The sequence below is a fragment of the Cucurbitaria berberidis genome, assembly GCF_010015615.1.
Source record: "Cucurbitaria berberidis CBS 394.84 unplaced genomic scaffold K460scaffold_5, whole genome shotgun sequence".
NCBI lineage: Eukaryota > Fungi > Ascomycota > Dothideomycetes > Pleosporales > Cucurbitariaceae > Cucurbitaria > Cucurbitaria berberidis.
Window position 1 is genome coordinate 2,700,186 of NW_024468939.1, and position 23,703 is coordinate 2,723,888.

General features: G+C 50.7%; 11 protein-coding genes across 11 annotated transcripts; 4 read left to right on the forward strand and 7 right to left on the reverse strand.

Moving 5' to 3' along the window:
* The first annotated feature begins 692 nt into the window (after positions 1-692).
* K460DRAFT_370331 (uncharacterized protein) lies at positions 693-1,632 on the forward strand. The gene has a single exon (XM_040934137.1). It carries the CDS (start codon positions 712-714, stop codon positions 1,534-1,536), a length of 825 nt encoding a protein of 274 aa, XP_040784924.1. The 5' UTR covers positions 693-711; the 3' UTR covers positions 1,537-1,632.
* A 937-nt stretch (positions 1,633-2,569) lies between these two features.
* K460DRAFT_291889 (lytic polysaccharide monooxygenase) lies at positions 2,570-3,667 on the reverse strand (the record flags this gene model as incomplete). Its single annotated transcript, XM_040929317.1, has 2 exons — positions 2,570-2,862; positions 2,968-3,667. The coding sequence occupies 2 exons, from the start codon at positions 3,665-3,667 to the stop codon at positions 2,570-2,572; spliced, it is 993 nt and encodes a 330-aa protein (XP_040784925.1).
* Positions 3,668-4,761: 1,094 nt separating this feature from the next.
* On the reverse strand, positions 4,762-7,155 carry K460DRAFT_292905 (uncharacterized protein; the record flags this gene model as incomplete). Its single annotated transcript, XM_040929379.1, has 4 exons — positions 4,762-6,540; positions 6,632-6,727; positions 6,776-6,861; positions 6,912-7,155. 4 exons carry the CDS (start codon positions 7,153-7,155, stop codon positions 4,762-4,764), a joined length of 2,205 nt encoding a protein of 734 aa, XP_040784926.1.
* Positions 7,156-8,425: 1,270 nt separating this feature from the next.
* Positions 8,426-9,720, forward strand: K460DRAFT_409778 (uncharacterized protein; the record flags this gene model as incomplete). The annotated part of the gene is made up of 3 exons (XM_040937288.1): positions 8,426-8,458; positions 8,521-8,869; positions 8,924-9,720. 3 exons carry the CDS (start codon positions 8,426-8,428, stop codon positions 9,718-9,720), a joined length of 1,179 nt encoding a protein of 392 aa, XP_040784927.1.
* Positions 9,672-11,380, reverse strand: K460DRAFT_346122 (alpha/beta-hydrolase). Its single transcript, XM_040931294.1, has 3 exons — positions 10,816-11,380; positions 10,598-10,763; positions 9,672-10,523 (listed from the first exon to the last, which is right to left on the reverse strand). The coding sequence occupies exons 1-3, from the start codon at positions 10,895-10,897 to the stop codon at positions 9,815-9,817; spliced, it is 957 nt and encodes a 318-aa protein (XP_040784928.1). The 5' UTR covers positions 10,898-11,380; the 3' UTR covers positions 9,672-9,814.
* A 146-nt stretch (positions 11,381-11,526) lies between these two features.
* K460DRAFT_370334 (glycosyltransferase family 2 protein) lies at positions 11,527-13,543 on the reverse strand. The gene has a single exon (XM_040934138.1). It carries the CDS (start codon positions 13,370-13,372, stop codon positions 11,825-11,827), a length of 1,548 nt encoding a protein of 515 aa, XP_040784929.1. The 5' UTR covers positions 13,373-13,543; the 3' UTR covers positions 11,527-11,824.
* A 677-nt stretch (positions 13,544-14,220) lies between these two features.
* On the reverse strand, positions 14,221-15,851 carry K460DRAFT_320330 (protein kinase). Its single transcript, XM_040930446.1, has 4 exons — positions 15,528-15,851; positions 15,146-15,480; positions 14,785-15,095; positions 14,221-14,730 (listed from the first exon to the last, which is right to left on the reverse strand). The coding sequence occupies exons 1-4, from the start codon at positions 15,845-15,847 to the stop codon at positions 14,380-14,382; spliced, it is 1,317 nt and encodes a 438-aa protein (XP_040784930.1). The 5' UTR covers positions 15,848-15,851; the 3' UTR covers positions 14,221-14,379.
* Positions 15,852-17,243: 1,392 nt separating this feature from the next.
* Positions 17,244-18,508, forward strand: K460DRAFT_291385 (glycoside hydrolase family 16 protein; the record flags this gene model as incomplete). The annotated part of the gene is made up of 6 exons (XM_040929278.1): positions 17,244-17,432; positions 17,479-17,494; positions 17,548-17,773; positions 17,826-18,243; positions 18,300-18,419; positions 18,467-18,508. 6 exons carry the CDS (start codon positions 17,244-17,246, stop codon positions 18,506-18,508), a joined length of 1,011 nt encoding a protein of 336 aa, XP_040784931.1.
* Positions 18,509-18,762: 254 nt separating this feature from the next.
* On the reverse strand, positions 18,763-20,103 carry K460DRAFT_380226 (ThrRS/AlaRS common domain-containing protein; the record flags this gene model as incomplete). Its single annotated transcript, XM_040935244.1, has 1 exon — positions 18,763-20,103. One exon carries the CDS (start codon positions 20,101-20,103, stop codon positions 18,763-18,765), a length of 1,341 nt encoding a protein of 446 aa, XP_040784932.1.
* Positions 20,104-20,452: 349 nt separating this feature from the next.
* K460DRAFT_370337 (uncharacterized protein) lies at positions 20,453-21,728 on the forward strand. The gene has a single exon (XM_040934139.1). It carries the CDS (start codon positions 20,659-20,661, stop codon positions 21,538-21,540), a length of 882 nt encoding a protein of 293 aa, XP_040784933.1. The 5' UTR covers positions 20,453-20,658; the 3' UTR covers positions 21,541-21,728.
* Positions 21,611-23,638, reverse strand: K460DRAFT_183384 (alpha/beta-hydrolase). The gene has a single exon (XM_040927075.1). It carries the CDS (start codon positions 23,355-23,357, stop codon positions 21,681-21,683), a length of 1,677 nt encoding a protein of 558 aa, XP_040784934.1. The 5' UTR covers positions 23,358-23,638; the 3' UTR covers positions 21,611-21,680.
* Positions 23,639-23,703: the final 65 nt, after the last annotated feature.

Consider the following 23,703-nt stretch of genomic DNA (forward strand, 5'->3'; position numbering starts at 1 on the left):
CAGCCAAAAAAGGTGGCGGAGCGGACAGATGAAGACAAGACGAAGAACCAAAGACAGAAGGAGCTTCTGCGCAACTTCCCTCAGATAGGCGTGGGCGGAGAGAAAGAAAGTGTAGTTGCGCAACTAGTCATAGAGCCCCATACTTTCAACATCCGACTCTTTGGGCCTCGTGAGATGGTCAAGCACGTACAGAAGAAGGCTCCAACCTCGAATTACGGGCCATGGCCGAATCACAGCCAGCACAGCCAACCTAACCAGTACACGCAATACAACAATGGGCAGCCAGTCTACCAAAAGCAGCCCCCACAGCCACGACCACCTCCCCCGAAACCCGTACAACAAGCCCCTCCGCCAGCGCCAACCTCAACACCTGCACCAGATCCTGTTATCCACATGCTGGCGGCACGCGCTGGGACAGATCCAGAGCTGAAAGCTGTCATGAAGATTGTCGCGGCAGGCTCGGCAAGCAAGGAGCAGCTCGAGTTCTTCCAAACCCACATCAATGAGTTGACGGCTATTCTAGCCAAGCAGAAGGAACAGGCGACCAAAACACCAAAGCCATTACCTCCTCCTCCCCTGCCAAAGACGCTCCCACCACCACCTCCTTCTGCACCAAAACCAATCGCAGCCCCTCCACCTCCACGACCAGTCCAGCCAGTTCAGCTGCCACCACCACCAAAGCCGTACAGCCCGATACCGCCCCAGCCGCAGATGCAACAAGCACACCTTCCCCAACAGCCACACCCTCCGTACCCGAACAACTACAACTCACCACAGCAGTATCGCCAACCCCAGCAAGCATCGTCGTATAGCGCATCGCCGCAGAGGACATCATGCCGACCACTGGTCTTTGAATTCGTCGAAGGAACCAGTGACAAGCTCTACTTCCCCTCATACAGCTTCATGGAATGGTTGCCCAATGGATCGGGGGTAAAGATTTCTTTCTTGGTCACCAAGATGAAACCAAAGCCAGAGACTCCCGTCAAACCGCCATCTACGCCTGCTCCGAAGGCAATTCAAACGCCCCAGCCTACACCAGGTGTTCCTTTGAATGCAACCCCTAGTGGACTACAGCCGAACAGCGCGACGCCCACACCGAACCCCAACGCCCCTGCGGCGTTACAATCCGCTGCCCCACCAAATCCGACAGCCTACGTTCCACCTCCACGAATAGAAGACTTTGATGAGAAGAACGACATTGCCGATATCGAGTTCTACCAGCCCGTCACAGTGCTCCTTCTTACCGATGATCCCGACATTATACGTTCACTGCCTCGCGCGGTCCGGCCTCCAGATGTGGTAGAAAAATACATGAATGAGGTCTTTGACAAATGCAAGCGCGCAGAGGAGACATATCTCGCATTCAAGTTGCCGAGAGACGGTGAAGAGCTGCCAGAGAAGAGAGTGCGGAGTGGCGATGTGACACCTGCTGTGGCCACGCCGACACATGATGCATTCATGACAAGCCAGGGAACGGGGATGAATAGTCTGCTGGAGAAGAAGAAAGCTGGAAGACCAAGGAAGAGCTTGGTCTAATTACCACATGTACCAATATTGGAGCGTTAGTAGAAGAAAGTATGAGTAACTCGAGCCCGAGGGCGTCGAGATAGAGAGAACAAATGATACCCCGGATCGACCATCATGGTCCCAGCCACTACTTTCCCACACGGAGCGTCTATACCTCCCCCCTTTCTCTAACTGCCTTCCCTCATATCTTCCCAGCCCAGTCCCGCGCAGGGTGCACCCAAACTCATCCTAAAACTACCAGTCCTCATCGCCACAAACCCCCAGAACGAATGAACCAGCCTCCCCTCCAACGCATGAATTTCACCAGTCTAGATCACAACGCTATACTTATCACGAACTGTACCTTGCAGTGAGGTGGCTAATAAAACGGCCCCATTCAACACCGGCAGATCAGATCTACAACGTGAGTGCAGGGATGTCCTAGCTGGGAATGTGGTGGGGACAGGACGGGGGAGACGAGGGCCGGGGTAGTTGTTTCATGTTTCGCGGCTGGCCGGGGGTCGGGTCGCGGTCGCGGTCGCAGTTGGGGTTGGAAGGGAGCGAGGCGAGGATGACAGGAGCAATTTGCATGGGGGCGAAGATGTCGTTCAGACCAGTGGAGGCCTGATTGCGTGAGCGACAACCAATACTTTGATTTGAGCAAGGACGAGTTGACTAGGACTTGCCAAATCCCCTGAAATGTCTCACTCTTGGTGGTCAGCTCGTGGGTTCAAAATATGGAGTAAGTAGTAGGTTTGAAATGTTTAATTGAATCTCGTTTCATTGCGTTGCTATACGCCATGGGTATTGTGTTATAGACAGACAGACATCTTTGCAACCTTGCAAGATGGACCCCCCTTTCTTTCTTTGTTTCTTTCATCCAATGTCCTCCAACGCCGATAATGCAAAGCAGCTTCAACATGAAAAGAATGTGAAGAATGTACAACAAGCCGGTTCCAGACCTAAACGTCCCCTATATGTAAAAAAAAAATGTCTTGAGCGAGTGAATGTGAACATAGGTCGAACATTATCATCAAATGTCGTGTCTAGATCGTGAATCCTATTAAACCGCGGGTACAGCGACCTTTCGGCTCGCGTACCGCCGTCGGGCAATACGCCCATTGTAGCCACGCTTTGAGATGACACCGTTGGCACAAGTAGTACCAGCAGCGACAGCTTGCCAAACAACGTTTCCGTTGTTGCAGAGACCAAACTGAGTGGTGCCATTGCAGACGATCGCGCCGTTGGAAGTGCACGTGGTCGAAGCACCACCGCCCGAAGTAGGAGGAGATGGCGTAACGGTGCCGGGAGAGGAGGGAGCGGTAGGTTTGGCCGGTGAAGGAGCAGTAGGTTTGGCTGTCACGGTGACGAGGGTGGTCGAGGTAGATTGGATGGGTGCGGGTGCGGCACTGGGAACAACAGGTGCAGCGCTGGGGGCTGCAGGGGCTGCGCTAGAAGCACCAGGAGCGAAGACGCCACCAGGGCTCGAGGGCTCAGCAGGTGTAGTCCCAGAGGTTTTGCCACAGCCGCTACCGGTAGGGGGCTTGAGGTCATTTGTGGCGCCCTTCTGAACAGAATCCCCAGGAGTAGGGAACTGAACAGCAAAATTGGGCACGGATTTGCAAGTGTCATCGAGATTGGCAACTAGCATATCGGGGAGAGAATTGAAAGCGGACTTGTCGCTGGCGCCTCCTGTGACGTCGATGGGTGCACAGTTCATATACAACTCAGGCTGGCCACTGAGTTTGGAGAACCATGTCCAAGCAAAGGTCGCCTTGCCATTCGGAATGCTTGCAGGAAGCTCGAAGTCGTAAGATAGTGCCTGTGATTCTACACCTGGGCATCCTCCTTCCATGGACTTGATAACCTTGAAAATAGAGTTCGCGGTGGGCTCGGTGTCTAATGACACACTCAACTGGCAAGATCCGCCTCCATGGACTGCACTTCCTGAGAGCGCCATTGTTTGTTTTTCTCCAACTTTCATGGCGTTCATGGTAGAAACCGTAAAGCCGTTTTGAGATTTGCACGGGTATTGAGATTTTGTGATTGGGCTGTTGTCGAGCTTGTCAACACTGTATGGAACAGGTGACTTCATAAAAACGTGACCGTTCGCAGTGGTCAACAAAGCAGTTGCTGCTAGGAAGGCTGATCGGAAATGCATGGTGATGATAAGATGTATGTCGTACAACGGTTGCTCTTCAAAGAATGTAATGAGAAAAGAAGAATGAACTAGTCCAGCTAGCGGAACAAGAAAGTATTGGGAATGCAAAGGATGCGGAAGCTGCAAAAGAATGGCTGTGATGAGGACATGCTTCGCGGCTGTTGCGGTCTTTTATGCTTAATCACATCGTAGGATGTCTGCTACCACCGGGGCTCCACACAGTCTCCCTGATGGTCCCCTAATCAAACGTTCAGTCTGGACTATGGCATTTCGACCGGCGTGGATGGCCACAACGACGAGCGTCTACTCTGTGAAACAGACTATCAGGTCTACTCAGGCTCTCAGCCAAGGGGTTGGCGAGAACGTTGCATAGCTGACGCAGGTACATCATGCGTACACATCCGAATAGGAAGGCTGTGGCTGTTTCGATTTCAAGGATACCAAGTTCTGTGTTGTCGCCTTCAGGAGGTTTCGTTTCGATGATCCATCTGGTCGGCCATTGGTAGGGGCGGAGTCGCTTAGCGGTCCGACAGAAGATCCGGACCCCTGCCTTATGCTACGTCGCACCTCCGCCCTACGTACCCCTGCACCTGGAGACCGATTGGTGAGCCGCTTCTTCAGCTGTACGCCATCGCATCGTCGAGGGTCGAGTCCACATCCTTACCCACCCAGCGGCTGTTTGTGAAGCTTGATTTTCTCAAATTTTACGCAGGGTCTATCACATCTTCTTTCAAGAAACGTGCAGGACTGGCTGTAGCAAAGCGTTGATTGACTCGCGGCCAAGTGTAAACCCCGAGGATGCAGGATGCCGCCCGCTGTTGCTGATCTAAAGGGATCACCGTATGTTTCAAGGCCCTTTACTTCCAATAACGTACAACGCAACCACAGGTCGCTATGTCCAGTGATAGTAGAGCAAATTTTCTTAAGCGATTCGAAGCGTAACCATTCGCTTTACAGTGCTTGAGCGCGGGGTCCAATGGTCCGAGCAGCTGCCTGGAGGCGGCAATAGTCCATTCATGATTCGACCGTATACGGATATTTGAAAGAGTCCTAGAGGAGGAGACAAACTGATGCAGAGCTGCGCTGCGCACTGTTCAGTAGTAAAGGCGGTCTCGTTCCAACTTGCGCAAGGGTACACCCGCTGAAAAAGCAATGTGACCAATGTCTTCTTCGCCGCGCACATCTCCGACGTGCACTTCGACATCTTTTAGGAGTCTTGCGCGTTCCATTGCATCCAGCATCGTTCCACCGCGTGGTATTCTGACCCATGGATTCTCATAGGTCATGCTTGAAACAAATCCAAACACCTCGGGCCCGAGTGTTCGATGCTTGAGTGCCAACGCAACAGCTCCGGTGATGAAGATGACAACCGATGCTACCATCAGGAGTGAGAGCCATGCAGTATTACAGGCAAAGATTTCTACCGTGCTCGTTACTGTAGCCGTTGTTGTCGCGCCTATGAACGGAGAGTCACTACGCTGCACCGCCGCGTCGAAGGTTGGCCACCAATCAAAGAAAGAGTTGTTGGTCGCGGAGAAATTGGCTGGGAGATACTTGTCGATATCAGTGACGGGTAGCGTGTCCGGTCCATAGAGAGTCAAATTTTTGGATAAGCTCCCGAAGTAACCGGTCGGTTGAGTTGTGAGTTGGTAGTAAGTATTCAGTACCAAGCTCAGTCGTCGAGAGAAGATCTCGGGTTCAATCAGAGATACATTCGTATACCAAGTGTCTTCAGTAAGATGGCCAGCCTGCTGCACGAATGGGAAGGTGGAAGTGTTCGCCAGGAATTGCTCCGTTGGACTCGAGCCAACGCTGAAGGTGACCGCGATCGGAAATTGTTGCGCGAAGCCTTGCATGACCAGACCGTGCTCAAAGGCTGTGAGCGCTGAAGGCCTTGTGTCTGTGAGCGACTTCCTGACTCTCTTAGCTATACACTGCCCACCAACGCACTCTATCATGGACTCCACATGCTTCTGGGCCACCTTGCATCGCGCGATATTCAACCCGAACTTCCCACTCTCTTTACTTGTCGCATATATCGAGGTGTATATGAGCTCTCGTTGCGTTCCCACTTGCTCACTACTCAGACGAGACGAGTTGTAATGGCCGACGAACCCATCTAGACGCCCCAGTAAAGTCTCATACATAGGATCCTCGGGAACCCAGGGTGAACCGAGGTTGGTGTCGATAAAGAAGGACGTACTTCGGCCCTCCGATGGCTCGAACGGGTTATTCTTAGATTTGTTAGACCATACTTGGCCGGGTACGAGCTCGTCCAGTTTCCTGAAATCTGTTTTGCCGTTGTTAGTATCATTATTGGCCCCTGGGTAAGGCGCTTGAGTGAAGCGTCCACATTCGACTGTGAGGTAAGTCGATTCCATCGTGAAGTTCGACTTGTCGTTTGATGGAAGTCCGACCAAAGGCAGTCCAACCAAAGATGAGTAAAGCTCCGGTTCTCCTATCTGAGGGACCACCACCCAGCCTCCTGCGTCGGGTTTGGTGCTGTTGAGATACTCTAGGTTGGGGATCTTGACGTTACCCCAAGGATCTCTCGGTCCTACCTTTGTCTCCACCGGCGCCAACAAGGCCGCAGTATACAACGCTCCTGCGTCGGCAAACTTTCCGCTCCCCACGTAGGTTGACGAAAGTCCCCACATGGTCCCACCTGGTCCAGTCGTCGTATAGCGGAGTTTGGCGGCCGAAAAGCTATCTCGATCATGCCTCTTCATAATTCGAAGAGAGGCTTGACCTCCGAGGGGCGATAAAGCCCATAAGAATAGAAGGTTGACTCCCACTATGGTGAGGCGTTGCATAACCATTTGGCTTTCGATGGTTCCCCACACGGACTGGCTAGCCATGAGTAATTCTAGTGTCTGATTCAGATTAGCCGTGGACTCAAATCCGAAGCCGACCTAGCTAAGCTTTCAAGTGACGCGTGTGGCGGAAGGAAAGGCTGTTCCATACACTTATCTTCGTGCCTTTTTCTGCCAAATATCGTGCGACCATCTTCATGCTTCGTCCACTGATAGCCGCAAAGATGATGGGGAACATTGTAGGGCCCTTGTACTATTAGTGTGAAGTTTGATGAGATTAATAGAGAAGACTGACGAGATCCATGGCAACTTCGACCTTTTTGCCGAATGCAGAACCATTGGTAGGCCTGCCATTAAGTGTGATGACTGCGACTCCGAGAACTATAGTATGTTAGATGCTTTCAAATCGAGCTGCTTGCATCGCTACCTACGTATGAAGTATATTGGCAACAGTACCAATAGGACGTCTCCGACGCCGTAGACGTATGATAACCAAGTATGCTTTTTAAGTGGTCTGGCTTCCTCAGGCCAACTTGGCACACGATCAACGGTCGCTATACATGTCTTTGACTTGGTTTCCGCTGGGGGCTGGGTGGTTTGGTCGATTTCCTCCACAGTCGAGCTTAACATGTATCGTCGCATTGGGTTCCATCGCGATTCGATGTTTGCGGTCATTTTTAAAGATATGTTCCTGTCCGCAACGCACAAAGATCACTAGAGGAAGGAACGAGAACGTGGCTGACAGTTCGCGACGAGCGAACGCATCTCTTTTGGACGCCATCAAGCGGCACAGCCATAGCAAATCCATAACAGATCCATAGAAAATTGCTAAGAATATACCTCCAGGAGCGCGCTTACGTGCATGGGAGATGAGGGATGCTCTTAGCGAATCGATTGATGAGGGTGAAACTCGAAGCGCCAGCTGCATCCTTAGCTCCATGCCACCAGTACGGATCCTCCCGCTGAGCTACGGACGCGATCTCCATGACGGTGATAGAGGATATGTACGAAGCGTAATAGTGCCGTAACGAGGGCCAATACATGTTGCAGAATATGGCGGGTTGCAGAGGGCAAGATGAGCTGGTGGGGAAGCCGCCGGGGAAGGACAGCCGCATTGCCGAGCACGTCCGAAGTTCTTCAAACCAGCCAGCTCAACTCCACATCATTCCTCGCACCCAACTCCAAGTATCGCAAGGCTTTGTTCTAGTTACTCACAATAAGCTATTGAACAGCAGCACACTCTGGAACTCGAACTGCATCAACGAATCTGCATATGCGGCTTCAAAACTAACGCATCTATCTCGTAACTTCTTCAAGCGCTAGTAACAGTCTTAATGTCCACAAGGACTTGCCTGCGGCGTTCAGGTGCAACTACCCTCTTGCCAGAGTCACGGTATATGAGAGCATTAGCCTGCGGCTCAAGTGCAGATACGTCGCGCATGCGACAGGGGCACGTGGCGCCTACTCAGACATGGCATGACACACGTGTGAGATCCAGATCTTGAGGCTCTCAGCAGCGGCTAAGGCGCATGGGAAATCTATAGGAATAATGAGTCCTATGGAGTCCTCGTTGAACTGCTAAGCGGCAGAATACCTCAACAAGACGAAGCTCCTCGTCCAGCTTCAGCCTCTCCCTCGCAAAGTCAGGCGGAGCCGCATCACGATCAGTCAGAGTACGCCCTAAACTCACAGCGGGGCGCAGACCATGCGACCTGCCAGCATAAGACAAGTCGACCCAAGTGATCTACCGTACGAGAGTTCCCGCAGCTGAGTGTAAAGACCAAATGTGACCATCACGGCAGAAATGTGATCAAACAGGAAGTGGTTGCCTGACCGGTGAGCTTTTCTTACACACAATAGAGTACATACAGTCATCTCATCCTTCTTTCCTCTCAACTTTGGTAAGATCAACTAACCCTCAACAGCTTTGATCGTCAACGACAAAATGAAAGAGGAAGCTGAAGCTACTGTGAGAACAGTAAGTTATCTGACTATCTCCTGTGCCTACTATATCTTCAGACGTGGTCTGACTTCATACAGGCTAAAGCTGTACTGCAAGAACTAGTGGTTGTCGTCTCGCTGGTCCGGACGCTGACGGATTCGTTTGGGTCCGCAAGCGATCTGTATCGCAAGCTCAAGCAAAAGTCCCGCTCAAGAAGTAACATTCGCGAAGAGCCAGAAAGACGAGATGGTGATTCCTTTCGAAGCCGTCGAGGCTCTCATACTGGCTACTATCATGGTCGTCGGCCTCAAGTAAGATGGAGTCATTCAGGAAAAGATGACTACAGCAACAGCGACGATGAGCTCATCTGCACATCGTCTGTTCAGGTCAAAGCCGAGTACGACCGAGGATACCGGAAGTTGGGAGAGCCGTTCGCGCGCGGTGATCGTACGTACACGGCTCAGATCTGACATTGTTAATTAGAGTTCTGACAAAATGTAGTAATCACGCAAAACCAGCTCCAGTCGCAGATCATACAGCTTCAGCAAACGTTGCTCAATATCCACCAAGATCTGCTGTTGAGTACGTACGTCTCACCGTCATCTTCGCACTCACATCTCGCGCGTCTCATTCAGACGACGCGTACAGCGCGTGCAGCTTCCATCATCGCACTCGACATGCAGTACCAACGAATGCTGCCTCGTATTCCCCCGAAGTCGCCAGAACTGCTCATTCCTGGAGCTTTCCCGTTGCCGCTGAGAGGGCATCACGAAAATTCTCATGCTACTGGAAGACGGAGGTCAAGGATTAGGAAGAAGAGGAATAGCAGCAGTAGTAGTAGCAGTTGTTCTGACCCACCAAACTTTATAGAGCGACCGGAACCGGTGCCAAAGCCAACTCCACGGCCGCACGGCAATAAGCTTTTCTGCGTGTATGCGCGAGACCTCCAACACAAACCTCGTCTTCCTTTGATAGACAACTTTAAAGATGGCGGAGATAACATGTGTCAATATTGTCATTCATATATTGCCACACGACCTGGCAAAGCATGGGAGATCATTAAAGACAGGGACAAGAAATTTGATAAGCATACACACACTCTGTCTCGAGCCTTTCTGGTAAAAACACGCTTTGTGATCAAAAGTCACCGAGAGAGCGGAGGTTTCGCATGCGTGCTCTGTGCACGGCTCAACAAGTCGGACACGGCGTGTAGAAGTATCGGAGAGCTGATACACCATTTGTGGGAGGAACATACGAGCGATGAGTTGGAAGAGGAGGAGGATATCGTGGAGTGTTAATTGTATTCCTGTTTCGAAGATACCCCTCAGCCCCGACTTTGAAGCGTCCCATTACAGTACTTAATATATTCTTTATGAATCCTAAATATTCACTTCAGAACGTTGCAACAATATCTACACCCCCCTCAACTCCCCTAATCTCCAATCCTCCCCTCTTGCCCTTCTTAGCATCACACGTATATACACTTCCAAAATACCACCTATGCGCCTCAATATCTATTAAAAGCCACGCCGTATTTCCCCTCAGGTTTATCGCTCCCTCATAGATTTGGATATCCCCCGATAGCACATCCTTCTTATTTGGCTTATTGATATAGTACTCAGGACTGGTATGTACGTAGCCCATTGTCAACAGCGGAAGCTTGGGCACAGGGTCATTCCAATGCGTAACCCTATAATTACCACCAGACTGATTCGAAATGTACGAACTGATCTTGGTTCCTCCAATCCGCGGAGAGCCAAAAGTATATAGTGCAGCGGTATAGCCTGAGTTTCGTAGTTGAGCAGCACCGAGCGTGGCAATGGCAGCACCGAGAGAGTGCCCAGTCACCGTAATCTGGTAGCTGGGGAAGGTGGTGGATGCTTGTTTAACGGCTGGAATTACGCGGTCTCGTGCGTCCAGCCATGAGTTCCAGAAGCCATGGTGGGCGGTACATCCGGAGCAGATATCGGTTGCTGTCGTGTCAAACTCGAAGTTCGTGCGCCAGGCGTCGATGGAGGTGGAACCGCGGAAGGAAACGATGATCAGCTTGTTGGTATGATCGACTGCTACGAAACCTGTTACGTCGGTGGCAGTCTCCTCCCTGGTCCCTGTTAGTCTCAAAGTTAAGTTCAAGGGTGAAGTAGATGCACGCAGAACTTTTCCCAAGTGACTTACCGACTATACTCGGCCACGGTAGCCGAGTCCGCATCCTGCACAAGCGGACAATTGCCAGAAGCACATTCAACCTGGTCGCCCGGCGAGTTGTAGTTGTTTGCACAGTAAGCTGCTGAAGCATATTGCTCCATTAACTTGAACCTGGCGAGGAGATCGGCTCCGATCCCTTGTAGTTGTTAGCCTGCATCGTCAAGAATATTTCGGTTTGATCGAATTACCTCTTTTCTGAATGAGCGGCGCGGCATTGCCGGTAAGAGCACCGAGTAGTACCGCAAAAATGAGTGACGAGATTAAACCCATGTTTTTAAAGAATGACGAATTGAAAAGAGAGACTGTACAACGCAGTAGAGCGCGTTAGAGACCACCGAAAGACACAAGAAGGCTCGATGGGCTCTCATATACACCAAAAACACTTCCTCACTTATCACAAGTGCTCGTTCTAGCGGGAGCCATGCTGCATTTGTCACGCAAAGCAATATCTCGACGCCCACAAGAGGAAAGCATAGCTACTGCGCTACGTCCCGCTCCTCCCGTTTCTCTTTGCAAAACCGTAGGCCATAGAAATTATTGGTCGGCGCGTATATCAGGAGGCTTGTTTGGTCACTTGAGCTTGTCACGGTGGGTGAGGGCTTCTGTGGTATCATTGGCTGGGAGTGGAAGGTGGCTTGTGGGGCGGCGTCTCGAGGCGGTACGAGTTGCACAGTCCATCCAGGCCAGGGCTGATCACATTGATATTATCGGATCGCGAAAGTCTGGACTGTTGATTAGATGCGCATCGCTTTGTCTTGTAGGTGTATTGCGAGGATAGGTTGGATGGGCTGCTGTACGGGTCGAAGGGAGGATGGCCTGGGCGCACGCTAATGCCGCACTCGCTCTTCACTTCCACCACATATTCCATCATTATCAACAGATTTCAAGAAGGTGACCATCATAACGCGACACTTCACCCATCAATAGCTGCAAGTTACACGGTTATGGCACAATAGTCTTCAATTTTCAAATGCTAGCATTCTTGTCCCAATGTACATCTACCTATACTATCCTATGCAACTTCCCAAGAGAGGATGTTACATTTCGAAAGACAGTTTGTCGTGAAAGTCAAAGAGATGGCCCTATGGCGCACCAGAAGGCCTCTTCCCATGAATCAAGCAGAAAGAGATGCAAATATCCCGTTCACGATGGAACCCGCTACACACAATGGTAAACTTACCTGCGTGTCTGTACTCCCTACTCGACCTTGGGCAGCTTCCGTCCGGACCAAGCCAGGTCCCAGAATGTGAAAGCCGTCCATATCTTCAGAAGCGAGTGGTAGTAGGCGAAAGCCGGATACGCCGGAATCAGAAAGTAGAGAACGAAATCCATAGGATGCTCCCAGAACCAGGCAGCTGTCTTGATCAGCTTCGTCGCCCAGATGAACACAATGAAGCTGCCGAGAACAGCGAGTCGATGACGGGACTCGGCGTAGGCCTTGGTCTGCGTAAGAATCAATACAGCAACGCCATCCCAGAACAGGGCCGCGTTGTACATCCACGGGAAGTACGTAGTCCAGACAGTCAGTGGCCACTTCCACCAGATGGTTCGATCTGCGAAGAGAGCAATTGGGTTCTGTCGGAAGGTCGTTCGGCTCCAACGCAGGCATTGATCTGGGAACTTCAGAGGGAGCTTACCAAGAACCGTAGTCATCGTCGCTTCCTCAGAGTACTGGATCTTAATGTCCCAGCCGTTGTTGATGACGTGGCGAGTGATGAAGTTATCATCATCAGCAGTCACTGGACCCCAACCAGGGAATCGATCGCCAAAACGGAGGACGTACTCGTTGAGGAAGCCTTGTTTGAACTCATTGTTGTTCACGATAGAGGTGCGAATCAAGCTAGAACGGCCTGAAACACAAAATACGCCTCCATCCGCAGCATTCGTTGCACGAATCTCGAAGTTATGACGGGCCAGGTAGAGTCCACCCATCACGTTCCAGAAGCCGGACCAGTATTGCATCCATAGATTTGTCAGGTAGCCTACGTTTGGATCAGCAACGTAAGACAGGCGCTTTACCCACTTGCGAGTGCCGACGAAACCGACTTTCTCGTTGGCGAAGGCAGGAAGCGTAGCCAAGAGGAAACGAGGATGCCAGATCGCTGTATCATCGACCATGACGAGAATTTTGGTTTCAGCCATTTCAAAGGCCTTGACAACCTGGTGACGCTTGTTGGAGACTTTGGCGTTTGTTACCTGGATGTCAGTGGTCACATCAACGGCTCCAACGCCCCATAACTGCTGGTATGAAGAAGTTCCAGCTTTGAGATCGCTAACGATCTTTGCAAGGATGGCTCGAACCTGCTGAGCTGCGTCTTCGGTGTTCGTCGAAAATATCAAACGACCAGGGCCATTGGCGAGGATCGCAGCTACCATGTCAGCAAACACTGAGTTCCCATTCGGACCTACAGTAGGCACAATGACAGTGCAGTCGCTCGATGTAATCGTTTCACGGCCGGTAGCAAGCGCGGGGTTGTAGCGGAACCAGAAGAAGACATTGACAAGAATGCGCCAATACCGGAACGCAAAGAGTGCGGCGAACCAGACCAGTGCGGAGTCTTGAGCATTCTGAGCCATGATGCAGGTACCGAGGAGAATCATAGCCGGAATTGAGTGAGCCAGAAGACGGAGCGAGGAAAGCAAAGTTGGTGGATCCGGACGCTGACGGACATCGTAGATGAGGAAGATGTTCCACGTGAACATCCCGCACATCATGATGGTCGCCAGGATTGTTGTAAAATCCATTATGGGCGAGGCTGATATGGTTTGGACTGGTGCTTCGTTCGGTTTCGTTGGAACTTGGAGTTGCAGTTTGTAAATGTTTTCTTGGGAAGAGGGTGATCGTTTGCTAGTGGAGGTTGTTCTGTTCTGCTAGATGAATTGGTTTGCTGGGAAATATATGATTTGGCCTCAAGAGCCCTCGTTCTGCTCCGAACACAACGTGAAAGCTAATCGCCATAGTGAACGAATGTGCCCGTTGGGCGCCGGGGAAGATACTGTGAGAGCATATTGAACAACATGATCGCCTACATAGTGAACGAAAGCGTTACTACAGTCATTACTCCAGTCCAGGGCAATAGGAGTCAGAAAGGAGTAGTGAATGTGTGTGTATAATGCGTGTTGTGACATTCAAAATTATAGTGATGTTGTAGATATACAATGTTGGGGCGAAAGTCCAGAAACAACCGATCGTGAATACTTTTGTACCTGAGTAAGACACACTACATTGTAAAACTCGTTGGCTTATTGTGTGCTTTACTACCCGAATGATGGCGAAAAGAATATGTCATAGCTGCAAAAGGGGTAGCAAACTTACTACAAGCTGGGGCCGCCCTGGGTCCTTGTTTGTCAGTGTCGTCTCTATGGTTGTACTCGGTTCGTCTTGAAGGACTTAGCAGGAATTTCGACATTGAGGACGCCTTTGATTCACTCGAAGACATGCCGTGCTATGCTACACTGAGGAGGAGAGTAAAAGCTAGAAAACACATACAACTCAAGATACCTGCTGAGCTATCGCAGTCTTTGATGTACCTTGAGAGAGCTGCGCCGCGATATTGTAATACTGAATGGAGCGCTAAAATCTTCCTATAGATCAACAGGAATATTAGTGATGATTTAGCTATATAAGGCGAAGATGGAAATTTGTCCACGATACACGTGGAAGTTGACACAGATTTTGAATTCGCACATATGAATATCCACCGAGAGCACCGCCGGGTCCAATATCATGATTCCCAACCTCATCAGTCCCCTCAATTCGTGCCTTCATCTTTTAGCCACGGATCTTCGAGGAGCTGAGCCGCAGTCGGCCTTGCTTCAGGCACCCATTGCAGCATCGACCGTATGAAGGCCAAGAACGCTGTTTTCTCTGAACCCTGAAGACGTCTCTCAAGTCCTTCCAGAGTCTGAGGAGATAAAGGTGGGTTACCTTTCCATTCGCCATTCTCATTGAACACTCTCCATGAGTTCTGGCTGCGTTTCTGAAACTCCACAGGAGGATGGCCTAGAAAGCCTACCATTTCACCAATATGAACGCGGTTATTGTGCAAGTTCTCATTGTCATAACCATCGAAAAGGTATTGAACCTCTATCATATCCCAAATCTGTAGAATTCGTTAAAAGTGTCCAAGATATGCTCGCGTGGTTTGTAAGCGTACCATGCAAGCAGTCATCCAGATATCTGCGCTATGCCCCCAGTCTATCTGCATAAGTATCTCGGGTGCTTTATAGACCTCCGGGTGGATTTCTTCATATGGGTAAGCTCCTCCAATTCGAGCTTCGCCAAAGTCGCAAAGAACTGGGCTTCCAAAAGCATTTTCTCGCGGATGACGGAAACTTCGCGACTGGTAGATTGTACGTTCCTCATCTACAACCTTTCTGATACAGGGGTCGGTTCTTTCTGTATTCTCGAAGTCATCGAGTACACTAGTGTCCTCGATCTGCATCATGATATTGGAAAGTTTGATGTCTAAATTAACTCGTTAATAGAAGAATAGTGAGGAATTAGGAGCCACGTACCACAGTGTGTAATATTTGCAACTGTATGTAAGAAATCTAAAGCCTCAAGTAGGCAGCGAGTTATAGGTTTGGCAAGCCCTGATGGTAGTGGCACAGGGCGTCCACTCTGCCTCTGAAAATCATGCAATGTAGTCTGCAGTGGCTCATGTACAAGACAAACGTGGCGTCTTCCATTTGAGCGTACGAGCTCAAACACATCAAGGACATTTCGTATACGCAGGCAACCGATGTTGTCTGTGGTGATGTTGGAAAGATGTTTGTAAGCCGATATTTCCCTGTTGGCGCGTTGCTTTGGCGTCCTCACATGCACTTTGACGACGACATACTTAGTTTCTCTGAGAATTGTTAGATGATAAGTGTGGTGATATCTGTGGACACATACTGAATGTCACGGCAGAGCCAGACAGTGGAATTTGCACTATATCCCAGTTTACCAGTGATAAGGTATCGGCCATGGAGAACTTCACCGATATGAATGGGGTAGAACTGGTCGGCTTCGTAATTAGAAAGAGTTTCTTCTTCGAAGGGCTGACTGTTCTCTTGTTGGGCTATAGTTGACCAAGACCTGATCGGAGTAGAAGGTAGTGATACGAATGGTCGCAACTGTAACTGTAAAATTCGCAGTGGTCCTACAGCCTTTCCTAACGTTTGCACCTGCGTTCTTGATGCAGCGCGTTGGGCGAATGTTCGGAGTGCGAACATATTGAGGCTCAGGTGTCGAAGTTGCGAAGCTACCGGCCCAGCCGTGCTCGTGCTCGCGCTCGCGCTCAAATAGTACTAGCGCTCCAGCTTTCATCTGGGCAGCCTCTTAACACTGATTTCCTCCTACATAAACCGATGCGCCGCCATGATCCGCTGAACTTCATGTGTTTTTCACCGATGAGAGTTCGAAGAGCGGTGTGCTGTGTCCTGAGTCCTCACCATGTGACGCATCGAATCCTCGGTCCAAAGTAGTGTAACCCTCGACCACGCGAGCTTCGCGCGTGCGAAGCTTGATCAGGCATCAAGTTGTCTCAACGACCGAGCCCTACGGTGTCGCGCGTCTTGTGAAATATCTCTAGTGTGACGCTGACGATCAGATGGCCAACGAGTCTGGAGATAATGCGGGGTTGGGATGCAGACTATCTTAGCACCTTTAGTCGATTCGACATGTTCTTCACCTTCCGATCCTATTCGCATAACCTAGGTGTTGCTCCTAGGTAATTTTGAAGAAGGACGCTACGGGGATATGCACAACATAGTTCTATTGCATTTGTCTGATGTTTCCGTCAACCAATACCTCTCATAGCCTCTTTGTTCTAGACCAGCCGTCATGTTATTATACCGTCGTCAGACTTCATGCATTTTCATCCGGCAATAGCCGCTTCTCATTTTGGTCAATCATGCTTCACTTTTGTCCACAGTCTTGGGCGGCATGTTGTCTTCTGGCCACGAATCCATTGTAGAAAAATGGAGTAGTCGCAAGAAAGTTGAGTATGTACGACCAGAAACTGCCTGCTTCCTCTATGTACTATTCTACCTGATAAATTTCCTGTTACCCATGTATGGCGCGTGTTGGCTTAGTCCGCGGGAGCAAGATGTAGTTTGATGAGCAGGGCAAGGGTCTCCACCACTCAAGTCCACTCCTTCAACATAACTTCCAGGTCTCCTGAAACCGCCCAGGACCACGCAAAACTAGCCGAAGCTATTACTAACACGGGACTACAGGTGTCTACAAGGCCGTCAGGCGGCATGTCCACGCTATTTATCAAACCTTTCCAACTGCCTCACTAGGCTCATCTCCCGCGCTCACATTGACCTCTTTAGCCCAGAATCTTATTTACTGAGACGCGGTGCAACACTGCAAGGCTTTCATACCTAATCTCTCTATCTACCCAATGGAAAATATGCTGCGCTGTTGGCAGGTTGGTCACGTCCTCTCTATCGGACAAGGCCCTGGGCTCGACATATGTGCAGGCGACTCAAGATTCATCCTAGCAAGGCGAACCCCAAAACGTAAGGTGTATATGTATATGTATAAGAGTATATGAAGTGAACCCGGGTTTATGAAAATGCCGTACGACTACACAACCACCATCGCTTGCAGCCTCCATTAATTATGTCTTTCAAAGCACTGATTGTGTCCCTTCCACTGGTTTGGCGCTGTGCTACCGCACTACCCGCTGGCCCTGGATTCTGGCCGAACGGCACTTCTTCTGATACTTCTGATGTCCAGATTGCCGCAGCGTACGGCCTTATTGACACGTACGATGGAAGCAACTGGTTGAGCAAGTTCGATGTCCAGGCTGTAAGTGTTCGTTCAACGGGAAACTCTTGATATTGACTCCATACAGATTGCTGATCCTACCCGTAAGTTCTATGTTCATGGCATGGTAACTGTCCAAACTGACACTAGCACGGAGATGGCTTCGTCGAGTATGTCAACGCGCAGCAGGCTCAGCAGCTTGGTCTCCTAAAGACACAGGGAAACCAAGTGTACATGGGCGTGGACACAACATCTGTTCTGAATCCTAATGGACCAGGTCGGAAGAGCGTCAGGCTTCAAAGCAAGGCAGCCTACAACCGTGCGCTCATCATTGCAGACTTTGCACACGTTCCTGGCAGCAACTGTGGCTCCTGGCCAGCTTTGTACGCCTTCTCTCAAAACTTCGACTGAGTGTAACTACTGATTTGTACATAGCTGGATGGTAGGCCCAAACTGGCCAAACCAAGGAGAATTAGATATTTACGAAGGCGTCCACCTAAACACCTACAACCAGATTACCCTGCATAGCTCTCCCGGTTGCACACCATCCGTCGGCCCCGGCGGAGAAACAGGCCGTCGCGTTGCTAACGCAGACTGTGGTGCTGGCGGTGGCTACGACGGCTGCGGCGTCATGTCTAACAGCCCTACCTCATACGGCACGGCTTTCAATGCTAACGGCGGCGGTGTATATGCTTCACTTTGGACCAGCTCGGGCATTAAGGTATGGTACTTTGCGAGCAGAGATGTACCAGGTAACATCAGGAGTGGGAATCCCGATCCAAATTCTTGGGGCACACCGGTCGCGAATTTTGCTGGGTGCGATTTCAATGCGAAGTTCAGGGATATGAGTATCGTAAGTTCTCTGCGGATGAACGTGTATAGAGGGTTATAGCTGACGATTACCGATAGGTTTTCGATATTACGTTCTGTGGAGACTGGGCGGGTAAAGTCTGGGGCTCGACAACTTGCTCGCAGATCAATCCGAGTTGCAATGCGTATGTCGCTTCGCAACCGCAGTCGTTCGCTGATGTAAGTCCTTCCGTTTCTTGGATAATCTTGCTACTGACGTCTAGCAGAGTTATTGGCTTGTAAACTCGATTAAGGTGTACAACGTCTGAGAGTCCAGACAAGCCCCTATGACTGACTGTTGGTTCTCGATTTCTTTTCCACAGTACATTACTTTCGCTTCATGAACATGTTGACTTTTTCTTCGTGTATATAGCTTCCTTTGTGCGTCCGTCTTCGAGTCAGAGGTGGTGTATACGTCGGACGTTCGCTAGATATCTTTGTTGCCTTATATCTAAATGTCTAAATTCTAGGATAAGCTCTTGACGGTCTACGTTTGTGCCTAAAGAATCGTCAAGAATCTCTCCTAATTTGTCTCGACTGCCGCTTTCAGAGCTTCAATCTCGCCTTTCTTCCACTCCGTAACCTTGCCTTGCCACTTCTCGCCTTTCCCTCCCCCCTTGGCCGTACCCACTATACCCTTGACCTGTGATGCTATGCTCTCGACCAATTCTGGCTTTCCTGTGATGACAATCGATCCAGGTGTGTTGACCTCGCCTGAAAGCAACACCACGACACCGCGTTCCTTGACCACATCTTTGATTTCAAATACGACGAGGTTGATAAAGTCCAATCCATCTGTTGCTCGATAAGAGACGACAGTTTCTTGCTTCTCTAACCTGGCCTTGATGCGATCTCCTTCGAACTTTGCGATTTCTGCCAGCATCTTTTTCTCTTTCTTACGCGCTTCAGAGACCTGATCGCCAAGTCTCTGGACATTAGCTGCAACATCTGCAGGTGCGGCGCTGGAAGATAGCGAGACGGCAATTGAGCGAAGGCCGTTGATGGACTCTGTAGCCATTTTGATAGCGCGATCACCTGCTGTGAAGAAGAGGCGACAATTAGTCCCTCGAACGGTTTGCGTGTGGTGCAGGAGGATCAGGCCTATATGACTTGTCTGTCTGAGGTGCGTCCCGCAGCAGGCATTGTAGTCTAAATCCCCGATCCGAATGAACCTAACAATCCCTTTCTCCCTGTCATAGTCTTCAGGTAGACTATCGGAACCCTTTCCTTCAGGCGTCTCCACTGTGATCTTCACGTTTTCCCTTATTGCCTCATTACACTTTCCTTGAATCACTCTGATCTCCTCATCAGACGGTTTCCGCGGTAGCTCAACGTAGTTCATTTCTCCAGCAGTGCCCATACTCCAACCTAGAGTCTCTAAGCTCATGCCGTCCATGATGGCAGATAGTAAGTGCTGGCCAGTGTGTTGTTGCATGTGATCCCAACGCCGTGGGAATTCGACGGTTTGCCGCACGAGCGTCCCCGGAGAGAGGGGTGTTCGGGAGAAGTGGACACAGCGGAGGCCATGGCGTTGGATGCTTGTGATTGGGATTGACTCGTTGTGATCACCACTCAGGGACACGAGGGATCCATGATCAGTCGGTTGTCCGCCGCCCTCTGGGAAGAGAACAGAGTCCGCGAGCTCGATAAGCCATGTTTTCGATGGTGTCGATTCGCTATTCTGCAGTACTTTTGTAGGATCTGTGGATTTTTTCGACTTTGATTTGCCGTTTTGCTGCGGTGTCTTTGGTGGTATGTATTCGTTGCATGATACCACCTCAGTTTCGAGTGTCTGAAGATAAGAATCCTGTTGACATTTGAGAGCACCAACTATGGTCGGACTAGGGCTTGCTACAGCACCCATTTTTGAGGTGATGAAACGGCGATTAGACTGAGAAGGGGATAATTTAAGCGAAGTATGACTGGATGGTAAAGAGAGATAGCGAGGACAGTCGAAGAAGCTGCGAGAAATGGTCCACTTAGTCAGCCTATGCAATAGGTTCATCGAGGGACGCAGCCTTTACCAACGATAGGCATGTACTACGCGTGTTCATTCGATACCAAGACCAACATAAGATATTATCGAAGCGTGTGATAGTTGAAAGGACAAAATCCACGGAGGGAGGCTAACTCGGAATGGGTTTGGCGCTGATCCTCCGCATCTCTTCTCCAGATAGTCGCAGGTTCACGACTCAGGCTGTCATAACGCAACCAAAGCGATCTTTTTGTTCCTACCCAACGGTGCAAGCTTCATGCCAATGATGATACGACGTGAAGAGGGCGAGGCCACCACACCTTCGAAAGACCGCCCATGGAATACTACTCGACCCTTCGATGACGTACTCGAAGTTGCGCTGTAAAGCTTCTGTTTGATCCTCATCGTCTACTAATGAACAGGCTGCTACCATCTTAGCTAACCATGCAGCGACCGAAGAAGGCGACTCACGCGGCTATAAGTCGATTCATAGCGTCTATCCTACCCGCGAAAGAGAACGATGTCCCGCGCCTCTACCACGTCCCTCGAAACCCGCGATATGACCCCGAAACGGCAGTCATCGAGCAAGTCGTACTGAGCGTTACCCCGACACCTGGTGTATACACATTGATAGGCTACCCACACGATGAACCGGACGTCGAACTGAGAGCACCCGCTCCCAAACCGCATCTGCGCCCACCGCGAACGTTATGTTTTCTTCATCGGCCATTCACGCTCGACCGGCGCAGCGTGCGCAAAGGAACCCTTGTGATCTCGAGTCATACCGCTTTTGACGAGGTCCTCACTGTGGGTTGGAATACAGCATTGGCAGAGCGGCTTGGTATGAACGTGGGCGAAAGCCTCTGCGTGCAGGGCTACAAGGGCGATCCCGAGAGGAAGATTGGGATTGTTGGTCAAGTGGCTCAACACCGGGACCTACTTGTAGGTCGTATACAGCAAGAATTCGGGAGCACAGAGCTCGTGCAAGCGGGATTGTCAGATGAGATTCGCGTTGTCGCTATCATGAACGCGTTTCACGAGGACGAGGTACATCGTGTACTGGAGATGGCTCAGCGGCGTGGGTGGTTAGGTCTGGACACGCCTGGCAAGCACATGCTGTATCTTACTGGGCAGCCACGTGTTGGCGGGATGCAAGCTGCGACAGCGTTAGGCATGACGGTTGCCTGTGTAGGACACCGACAAGCGGAGGATTGGGGCATTCGATTTCTTGCTGCAGGCATGCGGACGGCGTTCCCTGGAGTTCACGTACAAGAGGTGTACGAGGAGGAGATTATACAGGCGAGAGACAAGAAAGTCGCCGTCTGAGTCAGACTTCGACGGCTATAGTCCTTGATCGCTTCGCTGAATTTGGCAAGAGAAGGACCAGCCGAAGAAGAATTGAACTTTTCAAGATCGGACCGCGTGGTGCTTTGAAAAGCTATCCGCGGCAAAAAATTATTACACAATCAAACATGCCTTCTCCTCGCCCATTTGATCAAATACTCCCGCCCGGCTAACCTCCAAGTATCCTCCTCGACGTAGCTCCCGTTGTAACCGCGTCCATTAGCTTGAATCACCAGATCCAATCCATTCTTACTCACATTATACATGGGCCAATTCGGCAAGCCCTCAGCGTTCGGACTCCCTCCAGCAATAAAGTTGATCCACTGCGCACTCATCTGATCGCTCAACGCCCTATACTCTGCCCACGGCCCATAGAACGCCGGGTTCGCAAAGACAAACGCCACTTCGCTGAAATGACTAACGCCCTTCCACGCAGGCGCTTCACCGCCTTGGGTAGCGATGGGATTGTTTTGCCACGGCTTAGTGTTGAACCGATAAATGTATGTGGGCGCAAACTTGGAATACCACCGCGCATCATCGAGCCTAGTAGCGTGATAAAACACGTCGCCCATAATCGCCGCAATGCGCTTGAACTGCACACCTTGCTGAGAAAACCGCTCTGCTCCCGTGTTCAGCGGTATGCCCTGCGCGGGATCATCAGGGTACAGCTCTGTGATCCTCTTGACGACAGCATCGGGGAAACCGAAACCTGTGCTTCCTTTGAGGAAGGCGGTGAGTTGCGTGTCGTTGTTTATGACGCCGCCTGCGGGGGCGTTGTCGGTGCCTTCGTCGGAGTTTGTGCCGTAGAGATGCGGGATGTGTGCAAAGCGGCCGGAGTGCAGTAGTTCTGTTGGATAGTTGGGTATCACATCGCCATCTACGGTTGGATACCAGCCTGGGCCTTGAATTGCTGATGCAAGCAGTGGTGATATAGATTCGTATGGGACTGTGCGTAGGCAGTCAAGCGTGTCGACTTCGTCTGTGCAATTTGCCTTGTCGACGATGTGATCGTAAATGGGTTGATACCAGTCTGAGACATTATACCATGCTGTAGCCACAGAGCCGGATTCTTGAATACTGCGGTGGAAGAGGTTGTCTGTCCGTCCGCCGTAACTTATGAGGAGTTGTCCGACTGCGAAGGAACCGGCTGACTCGCCCCAGATGGTGACGCTGTCTTTGTCGCCGCCAAAGGCTGCGATATTTTCTGAAATCCATGCAAGGCCCTTCCGCATGTCTCGCAGTGCAAGATTCGTCTGCCCACTGCCCTGGATTTCTCGCGAGTAGAGCATGCCCCATCCTCCTTTCCGGTAGTTGATACTGGTAGCAATGATAGGTTTGCCAATCTCCACGCTCCTTTGTACAATATACGTCAAATTGTAATTCGGAAGTGCACTTGTGCCGACTTGATAGCTGCCGCCGTGGATCCAAACGGCCACAGGTAACTTCGCGTAGTCCCCCGGGGAGAGTCCAGCTGGGCGCACAACGTTGATGCTAAGACAATCCTCGCTCATGCCGAACTGGGCATCTGTAGGGTCGGGACATGTGTGGCCGTATTGCTTAGCTGTGCGTGTCCCATTCCAAGTCGTGTTCAGAGATTGCGGAATCCGGAAACGATTTTGTCCACCTGTGTTTTGCGCATATGGAATCCCCAAGAAGATGTCTTGATCGAATGAAGGTAGGTATAAGCCTTCATACGTTCCATTGAGTACCGTGACGGTTGGCTGCGCGGCCAATGCAGCGGTCGCACATAGCCATGTCGACAACGCACTCAACCACCAAGCTCCTGCAACTTCTCTCATAACGACGACTCGATAACTCTCGAAACTGAGTGGTGGCGGATTGATGAATAATGTTGGGAGAGCTTGCGGATTTTAGTTTCTTGTACCTGGCAATTAGTGGCAAGCCGAGGGCTGGCACCATAGCAACCTGCAGCGTGACGTGACGGTGTTCCCGGTCTTTGGCGAGCACTTGCATCCTGATCGTCAGGCGTGCAGGTATTCGCACCGGGTGCTGCACCAATTAGGGAGGTAGTTGCACGAACCTTGCATGGTCATCGGCTAAATTTCCGGTACTTGGTAGCCTTGCAAGCACGCCGCTCTCCAATATCTCAGACAGCAGTGTCCATCAACCTTGCAACACATAGAT

What these genes read in the sequence shown, in the direction of transcription:
- K460DRAFT_320330 (XM_040930446.1), bottom strand. Translation starts at nt 15,847, where the DNA reads ATGTTCGCACTCCGAACATTCGCCCAACGCGCTGCATCAAGAACGCAG. An exon ending in TGCAAATATTACACACTGTG is followed by an intron (nt 15,096 to 15,145) that starts GTACGTGGCTCC and finishes GAGTTAATTTAG; the next exon opens with ACATCAAACTTTCCAATATC. An exon ending in TCTGGATGACTGCTTGCATG is followed by an intron (nt 14,731 to 14,784) that starts GTACGCTTACAA and finishes CGAATTCTACAG; the next exon opens with ATTTGGGATATGATAGAGGT.
- K460DRAFT_346122 (XM_040931294.1), bottom strand. Translation starts at nt 10,897, where the DNA reads ATGGGTTTAATCTCGTCACTCATTTTTGCGGTACTACTCGGTGCTCTT. An exon ending in GCCGCTCATTCAGAAAAGAG is followed by an intron (nt 10,764 to 10,815) that starts GTAATTCGATCA and finishes AACAACTACAAG; the next exon opens with GGATCGGAGCCGATCTCCTC. An exon ending in ACCGTGGCCGAGTATAGTCG is followed by an intron (nt 10,524 to 10,597) that starts GTAAGTCACTTG and finishes AACAGGGACCAG; the next exon opens with GGAGGAGACTGCCACCGACG.
- K460DRAFT_370331 (XM_040934137.1), top strand. Translation starts at nt 712, where the DNA reads ATGCAACAAGCACACCTTCCCCAACAGCCACACCCTCCGTACCCGAAC.
- K460DRAFT_183384 (XM_040927075.1), bottom strand. Translation starts at nt 23,357, where the DNA reads ATGAGAGAAGTTGCAGGAGCTTGGTGGTTGAGTGCGTTGTCGACATGG.
- K460DRAFT_370334 (XM_040934138.1), bottom strand. Translation starts at nt 13,372, where the DNA reads ATGGATTTTACAACAATCCTGGCGACCATCATGATGTGCGGGATGTTC.
- K460DRAFT_370337 (XM_040934139.1), top strand. Translation starts at nt 20,659, where the DNA reads ATGCAGCGACCGAAGAAGGCGACTCACGCGGCTATAAGTCGATTCATA.